At 40.3% G+C, this 9,465-nt stretch overlaps 1 protein-coding gene across 1 annotated transcript in view; it reads right to left on the reverse strand.

Moving 5' to 3' along the window:
• Positions 1–4,254, reverse strand: part of LOC121930550 — a 43,846-nt gene extending 39,592 nt beyond the window's left edge. The window contains 2 exon segments of the mRNA XM_042467013.1: positions 2,385–2,499; positions 3,980–4,254. Of these exon segments, the coding sequence (XP_042322947.1) occupies positions 2,385–2,499; positions 3,980–4,133 (269 nt within the window). The 5' untranslated portion in view covers positions 4,134–4,254.
• Positions 4,255–9,465: the final 5,211 nt, after the last annotated feature.

Raw genomic sequence — 9,465 nt, forward strand, 5'->3', positions numbered from 1 at the left:
TAGAGTGGTACCCCGGGATACGAATGCGCCGCCTTACGAAATTTCCGGGTTACGAAAAAAATCAATTGAAAAAAACTGTTCCAGGTTACGAAGGTTATTTTGGGTTACGAAAGAAATTTTGGTGCTTTTCGGCGCTTTTTCGCACCAAATCGCGGCTTTTCCCCATTAGCGCCTATGGGTTTTCGGCTTGCGAAAGCTTTTCGGGTTACGAACGCGGCGGCGGAACGAATTAAATTCGTAACCCGGGGTACCACTGTACATAGAAATGAATCAGTGACCCTTTGCTCCTTATACTCCTGCATTGGCCCTATGTTCAACACACAGAGAACAAGGGGAACATCCTCCAATACAAGTGTTAATCCCTGATTTACAAGTGTTAATGAAGAAATACCTTTCTTAAGTGACTCTTTGTTGTAAACACTCAAAAGTCCTGCTGACTGAACCCAAAACAAATCTGCTTTGATAAACAGGTTCGAACAAACAGCCATATCAGGACCTATCCAAAGGTCTTGATGAATGGTAGTCAGAGTGGATGTGCTTTATCTAAGATGTTAATGTTCTTTCTAATTGTTTACCAATTGTAAAAGCTGGACTCTGAAACCATTCAGTTGTCTTAGTCTGGACTTGAATGTATGCCTTAATTTTGCTGCAGAAATAAACTTTGTCTTTTCCCTACACTTTGCTTGCATTGCTTCTGTTAATTTGGATCCTCTGCTGAGCAACACATCTCACTCTTGGGCCAGAATTGTCCCCTAACCTCTCAGAGCCCTAGTCTAACACTCAAACCTGTTAGAGGGAATAGAGAAGAGAGATTCTTACTGGAAAGGCCTGCTATAGCTTTTATTCCAGCAGCAGTAGAAATGCCCATCTTAGGAGGATAAATTTAAAAGAATCTAAATGCAGGCTGAAAATAAGTTTAGAATCCTCAGAAGGAGGCAAAATGTATTTCTTAAAGAAATACATTCTTAGGATAAGACAGCCTGATCCTAATCTATACTAAAAGAGAGAAAAATGGGAGACAGAGATGTTGGAACATGTCCTGATTCATGAGAAGAGAGAGAGAAGCCTTTAAAAACAAGATGAAGAGAGGGAATTCAGCCTTGGTCAGTTCCTTTTCTTTGCAACAGTGAGCAGTCACCGAAGGGCCATTCAGACTACCTTTTGTACCAAATTGTAACCCAGATTAAAAGTCGGAAGTTCCCATTGGCACCGGTTTAAATACATCAGAATTAGGGTTTTGCACACCCGATCTGGGGCTAGTTCCCCTTAGAGCGTTTTTTCCGAAAATGGATTATTTCCCGTGTCTTTTAGGAAAACTCATTTCTTCCCTGCTGCTGGCAAATGGGAACTTGGCCCCAATCATGGTCGGGTCAAGTTCAGGGGCGGGATTTAGGTCAGAGGGCAGAACATGCCTCCCTTCGCACAGGCAGCTTTTTCTCTCTCCCTTTTCTTTCTTTCTTTCTTTCTTTCTTTCTTTTTTTTTTTTTTTTTGTATTTTTATTTTTGACAGATTATGCTAATGCTTGTTCTACAGATTGATACATATTGACAGAATGTGTCTGCTTGTGCTACATTTCCCTTTCATTTTCTTGCTGCCAGCACAACATCTCACTTTGCAAGTGGCATTTTTAAAATTATTTTTTAATGTGTGTGACAGAATATGTGAATGCTACAATGCGAATATTACAAATGTTTCCCTTTCAATTTGGCAAATTGATACAATGTGTGAATGCTTGTGCTACATATGTGTATTTAAGGAAAGATGGCATTCTGGGGTGGCAATCAGGGGGAAAATCTTGCAAAAAACAACAACAACAACAAAAAAACAGGATGGGGTTGTTTTAGGGTTGCCATAATCTGTAATGACCCAAATGCACACAGCACACACACACACCTGGAGGTTTTTAATTTGACAAGTTGACAGAATATGCGCACACTGCTGCCAATTTTTTTTTTTAAAAGGAGAGGGGAATACAGACAAACTATCTGAAGAAAAATAATGGAAAACTAGGAGGCAGAAAGGGGAGTTAAAGTGGTAAGAATTTTGAACACTCCCATTCTTGAAAAACTGTGTTAGAAGCCAGGAAAAGCAGATTGCATACTGCCTGGCTATGGGGCAGTGTGATAAAATCCGTCTTTGAGTGTTAAATCCTGCGTCTATCCACAGGTGAATTGGAAGGGCAATAATCTCCATAGATTCATCTATCAACAGCTTGAAAATAATAAAAATATCTATACATTCCAAAAAGCAAACTATGGTTTTGCCATTTTATATAAGAGACACCATTTCACTACACCACAGTATTTAATGGGACTTCAACACAAATCCCAGAAGATATAACATTTGCCAGTTCTACTTTTGCTACATCAGAAAAATGGCTAACCTTAGATTCTGGGGATATGGCATGCCATGTGTAATGATTGTGCTCTCCAAGGCAACAACAGGCCTCCTGCAGTTCAAAGCCTCCTTCACATATGGATGAACAATCAAGTCACCACCTAAAGTGAAAACCCAAAACAAATTGGGAAGATCTGCAGGTTCAACTTCGTTTGCGACACTGTTTTGGTAAGTGAACACCAAATTTGTTATGTCTAATTATCTTTATATGCTGTGAAACATTTTTATTCCAGTTACTGCTGCTAAACATTTCATTAGTGCAGCCTTCTTCAGGTGTGTTGAGCTACAACTCCCATAGGGCCTAGCCAACATTGCTGATGCCACAATGGTAAGAGGTGGGGTTATAGTTCCACACACCCAATGGGTGCAGGTTTGAGAACAACTGATAGAGAGGGAGATAACATGTTAACAGTGAAAATAAAACCGTTCACCCCACCATTACTTTCCTGCTGCTCACATCAAGTGAGCTCTTTTAAAGTTCTGGCTTTGGTGATATTGCTTTCTTGTAATATTTTGTGGGCAGAAAGGCAGGTTCTAATTTCAATGCATGGACATTTTAGCTTAAATTTTTATTTGTTACCCCATGTTTTTAAAAAGAAACCATAAATAATAACATAGTTTAATAATTAAAAAGAAATCCCAGATTTTGAATAGCGATGGATGTTTCATGTTACTTTGAGAGATAAGATTGTATACCATGGGAAGCAAAAAACAAACGTCCCACCCCACCCCAAAACCACCTCAGAACTTTAACAAATATGAAAATACTTTTGTCTGTAGCTCTCTCACGCATATGATTAGAGATGTGAACTTTCTAAAATTTTTGTAACAATGCATAGGAAAATACATTGTCTCCTCTGTTCCAGAAAAAATATAGATGTTCAGAAAAATGGGGGGGAGAGATTTTCAATATTAGCACCTTTTACATTCTAAAAGTCACATTTGGTTTAAGAACATAAAATGTGTTGTGCATTATTTTCTTTGGCATAAAATCATAACATTTAGTATATTAAACATTTGGTCCAGCAATAATTACAAATATAATTGCCTTTAAAATTATTTTTCATTACATATTGAGCTACAAGGTCCTGAACCCTAAAGAACCTCATAGGTTTTTCCAGCTCATTAAGAGCAAGCAAAAAAGAATTTTTAATAAACAGAAAAAAACACATCAATATTAGTAAAACGGAGAAAAGTATTCTATCTCCTTTAGTTCTCCATAGAGTCCAGTAGAAATAAAACACTGAGTCCCATAAAAAGAACTGAGAAAAGGAAAAAAAGACTATTAATCATTCTAAAAGATAATGTTCCAGCATCAATTCCCCCCCCCCCTCAAATTTTCCCAGTTGCTCGGGAGGAGCAGCCTTTTGAGGGGGGGGGACCCAGAAAACACTACTTTTTCCTAATTTTCCCAGGTGTTTTTTTTTGTATACTTTATCATCTTTGTAGGATTTCTTCACAATAAGCTCTGAATCTGATAAAATCACATCTTTTACATCACAGAGTGGAAGTTCTAGAGTCCTCTGTATTCAGCGGTAATAGCATAATCAAAACAGTACAATCATTTTAGGAAACACTCACTGTGCAAAGATCTTCTTATATTGACAATATGTCGAAGTACAGCTGCAGTGCAGCTTCCTAAAATAAAGGAAGGCTTCCCAATCATCCTTTCAGTGCACAGAAACCCATGGAAAAATGAAAGCAGCAGGTCAGAAAGGTGCAACTGTTTAATCATTTCCCAATTGCCCTCCTTAACTCTAGACTGCAAGTTGACCCATTATATGGCTATGATCATTGGCATTTAAAGGTCACTTTTCTGCCAATCAGCACATTTTAAAACAGCTCACAGTCAACAGTCAATTAAATAATAAAGAAGGACAAAAAAAAATACAAATCAATTACGAAAAGTGAAAATACATTCAAAGTAAAGCAACAACCAGGGACTACAGAAAACAAGACAGGCAATCATTGATAGAGTTTCCTGCGCATCAGCCAAAAAGGTTCAGATCTCAAAAATATTCCTTCTTGTGGAGTACAATGTCTAGAATCTGCTTTTGGAAGCTACTAGAAACAAGGACATTTTATACATTCGTTGTCAATGGAGAAGGTTGGCTCTACCATTAGGCAGAATAAAGTGACGCATGAAATGGCTACAAATGGTTAGTTGAGGTGTTATGATTGCAATATGACTTCCAAGGATAGAATAATAGAATTGGAAGGAACTACAAAGATCATCTAATCCCATCTCCCACCATGCAGGAATATAAAAGTAAAGTACTCTTGAAAACTGGCCATCCAACCCCTGTTTAAAGACATCCAAAAAATAGGGAGAGGTGATTGTGTTTTTTTATGCCTCACAGCCAAAATAAATCGGGTGGCTTTGGGTACTAGGCACCTTGGTTTGGATGGGTGAAGAGTGTTATTTGGAACTTGCATTGGGGAGCAACATATCTCAGACTAGCCCTTGTTAATAAAGAGCCATATGCATTCAGTAAACCAAAATTACACACTGAGTTAATGGAAAGTGGTGGGTCTCTCATATCTATAGCAGCTAGACTACAATCTGTCTTTTTATTGGACCAGTCTGATTTGTTTTGACAAAAAAAGCTCTGTCAGAAGGATTATCTTTGTGACAAACTGAAGTGGCAGAATTCTGGATTCTTATCATTCTGGTCCGGAGGTCTATGCAGGTTATAGTGTTGGCAAATAAATCACATTTTTGAATGCCTTTAAACACAAAAAGCTCCATATATAAAATAAACTCCAATAAAAGTCTCTCCATTGTGCTTCTTTAGTACATCTTTGTTTTTCAATATTTATAGTTTGTCTCTACTATCTTCCAGAATTCTACTAGCAATTCTCCAAAAGGTTAAAAATCAGTTCTGAGACACAAACTAGACACTAAAGGGCTGTAAGGGGGGGAAATCCTTTAAGATTTATTCATCTCCTGAAATGGCATCTGAGACGCTTAATTTGTGTAAAAACGTGTATTACAAATTATCATCCTTACTTAGTCCAAAAAACCCCTCCCTGCTTGATTAATGGGGCAGATGTTTTTAATTAGACCAAAGGCTTTTAAACTATTAGTCAACAGAACATTACAGCCCTATGTATGGTACATTATTTTAAATGAATTAAAATTGCCACTGGCATTGTATGTAGAAAACACACACACTGGATGACTACCCATGCTGATGCAGAGTACTAAAAATTACTGAACTGTAAATTTTAATCCAATGCAGTTTGGTATTGCCTAAGGCATTTTAAACTGTGTCCACACGATTTACCAATGTATTTTTGAAAACACTGCCACTCCTATCTCCTATTTATTTTGGCCTACCCAGTCAACAACTTAATGTTTGAGTAGCCTTTGACAGCCAAAGAAGGTGGCAATCTGGCCACATCCTTACCTCTGTGTGTGTTTCTTTTGACCATATGCTAGCTGATTTTTTCACATGACCAGGACTGGAGGAAGGCAGGCATGGTGGGAATTGCAACAGAATGATCTTGGCTCCAGCTGTCCTGCATTCCAGCCAGAGGCTTCGTGTTGACCATTTATCATTAACAGAAGAAAGCAGCTGGCACTCTGGAACCACTCTTTCCGTTGGGGGAAGAGACAGTAATATGAACTTTTGGGGGGAAAACATTTGTGAATTTGAGGGCTTATCCATTCTCAAAAGCATACATACATACATGTCTTCTGAAAAATCAAACCACAGCTTAGGAATGTTACTTTTCACAGTACAATTCTCAGAATCCTCCAGCCAGATGGGGCATGCTGGCAGTGCAAAAAAGTTGTGTTTCCAGGCTCTGAGCCAAATTAGTTTTGAGTAATATTTTAGTGTACTTGAGAGGAACAATTGTAGTATTAAACAAAGGCACAAACCAAGGAGTACTGGAATGAATTGATAAATAAATAAATGGTGGATCGGACAATTCGCTACCATAAGCCAAATAAACTGGCAAAAGAAATCCATGCATCTGAGGAAGTAGGCTTATGTCTACAAAAGCTTATGTCACAATATATTTTGGACAGTTATTCTCAAAGACAATACAGGATCCCTTTGCATATCGGCTAAAGCAAGCAGGCAAAGACAGATAGAAACATGAATGCTAGACAGTGAAGAAAGCTGTAGAATTCAAAGATAGTTAGTCTGCTGTGGAATCAGTATGTAGAGAGATTTCATAGCACCTTTGAGACTAACTGAAAGAAAGAAGTTGGCAGCATGAGCCTTCATAGACTTAAGTCTACTTCCTCAGATGCAGGTTTAAGTCTACCAAAGTTCATGCTGCCAACTTCTTTCTTTGTTAGACTCAAAGGTGCTACAAAATCTCTCTACATAGTGAAGAAGGTGGTTGGGGGGATCCACTCATCTGAAATATGGTGCTACGACGGGACAGTTCTACAGAGAACATGGGATGTCAAAAAGTGGGACCAAGAGCAAATCAGGTATAAACTCTTTCTAGAAACCAAAACATGTAAATGAGGCATATCATGATGCAATGTAACTCACTGGAAAATACAATAATGCTTGGTAAATTTGAAGACAGTTGGAAAAGAGGGAGACCTCGCTCCATATGGATTAAGTCCATCAAAAAAGCCACCATTCTGAGTTTAGAAGACCTGAGTAGGGCAGTGGAGGACAAGGGATCTTGGCGGCCTCTAATTCAGAGGGCCATCATAAGTCAAAGCTAACCTGACAACACATAACAATAAAATGCACACTTTTAAGTCTCCATAGCTCCTAGCTATAAGACTATTGACTTTAGCTGATTGCAATGAGGCCTGTCCCAGCTACTGAGCTGTTATGCAATGTTTATGAACATGTCAACCGCTCAGAAGTTGTTTTTTTAAAAAATCTGCCCAAGGGCAGATGGGATGAGGAATGCATCTGAGGAAGTAGACATAAGTCTAGGAAAGCTCATGCTGCCAACTACTCTCTTCAGTTAGTCCCAAAGGTGCTACAAGATCTCTCTACATACCGATTCTACAGACTTTGACCACTAATCACATTTGCTGGCTGCCAGTTTTTTAAACATCAAATATGTCAAGACAAAATAAAGATGCTCCGCTGGCTGCCTTGCCCTCACTGACTCTACTTTTGGTTTTGGTAGATCCCTGAAAAATTAAATATTGCTAGGTAAGGACAGGATGGAGAGGAGCCATTGAGGTGGTTAAGGTCTCTCTTCATTCATTGTTTTCTTCTAATGCATGGACCTAAAACCACAAAGCAATGCCACAACAAAGAGGATTTTGATAATTTATGCAAGTTTCTTTCCCTTTTGTTTCTTTTCCAATAGGCTTCCCACTTCCATTCATCATTATGTTTTCCTACAGAGGAACATTGTGGGCAGCTTCTGTGCAAAAGAGCAGACAGGAACAAATCTGACATACAAAATTGCAACAAGCAGAATCGTTAAATGAAGTCACAATAACATTGGACAGTCTGCTCATAAATTGTAAATTACCATTCTTCAACACACACACAAATACTCTAAAAGAAGGATGTAGACAGAATGAAGGCCTGTGACTCTTAACCATCCCTTTTTCTCCAGCACCGCTTCTCAAACGAGTTAATTTCATTTCTATCCCTTCTGTTCACTGTCCAGCTCTCACATCCGTAAATGGCAACAGGGCTACAATGCCTTGGACGAGTCTAACATTAGTACTCAGTTGTATATCTTCACACTTCAGGATCTTGTCTAGCCAGGGTTCGAATCCCAGCTCAGCCATGGAAACCCACTGGGAGACCTTGGGCGACTCACACTCTCTCAGAGAAAGGCAATGGCAAACCTCCTCTGAGGAAACTTGCCAAGAAAACCCTGCTTTAGAGTTGCCATGAGTCCAAAAGGACTGGAAGGCATCCAACAACCACAACAACCCAGGTTAGGACCTCTGGTCACCTGCATGTGGGCCACACAACAGCACCCCAAATCCACACACACACAACAGGCAAATACCTTTATTGGCCCAATAAAAGTTGTTAATAATTGTTAATTACTTATTTAACTATGAATGTTTAATAATTGATCATTTAATTGTGTTTTATTATTACTGATGGCAGGGTTAGGGAAGGGCAGGGTTATAATGTTACGATGTTGTATTGATATTTATTTTATTGGTTTGTTTTAATGTAAGCCGCTTCCATCTTCAGAGAAGGATGTAATTAAATGTTATTATTATTATTATTATTATTGTCCTTAGTGGATTTGGGGTGTCGTCGCCGTCCACTTTTTAGTCTATACATTCCCACAGACTATGGCCCAGAACACACTGCAGGGATAATCCAGTTTGAGACCGCTTTAACTGCCCTGGTTGAGTGATAGGGAATTCTGGGAATTGTACTTTGTTGTGGCACCAGAGCTCTCTGACAAAGAAGGCTAAATGCCTCACAAAACTACTGCTCCCAGAATTCCCTAGCATTGAGCCAGGGCAGTTAAAGCTGTCTCAAACTGGATTACATTTCTGCTGTGTGGATGGGAGTCGGGACCTAGCCCTGCTTTGAACGTTGCGCCAATAGAAACCCTTCCTCCGCGTCACGTGACCTCTGCCTCACCAAAAAAAAGACCAATGGACTTTTCTCCCCCCCCCCCGCTGCCCAGTCCCTCACGCGCCGCACGACTGTCTTCCTAGCGCCCGTCAATCTCCCCAAACCCCGCCCCTTTCCTATTTCCATCCGTCAACCCTATAGGCCTTTCTAACCCCCAGAGGGCGTGGCCTCAAGAACCGGGAGCACCAATCAGAACACACGCGTTCCTGACTCGTGCGCCCTTCTCGGATCCTTGTCCTTGTTTCTATCTGCCTCTCAGAGAGCCGACCTAAGCCCCGCCCCGCCCCGCCCCGCCCCCTTCCCAGATCCTTGATTCTATCTCCCCTCAGAGAGCCGACTTAAGTCCCGCCCCCTTCCCAGATCCTTCTTTCTATCTCTTCTCAGAGAGCAGACCTATAAGCCCCGCCCCCTTCCCAGAGCCTTGTTTCCATCTCCCCTCAGAGAGCCGCCCTATAAGCCCCGCCCCTCAGAACCCTCGAACCGCCCACCGGCGTTGGCCCCGCCCACCAGCCGGCC

The sequence above is a fragment of the Sceloporus undulatus genome, chromosome 5 (assembly GCF_019175285.1).
Source record: "Sceloporus undulatus isolate JIND9_A2432 ecotype Alabama chromosome 5, SceUnd_v1.1, whole genome shotgun sequence".
Taxonomy (NCBI): Eukaryota; Metazoa; Chordata; class Lepidosauria; order Squamata; family Phrynosomatidae; genus Sceloporus; species Sceloporus undulatus.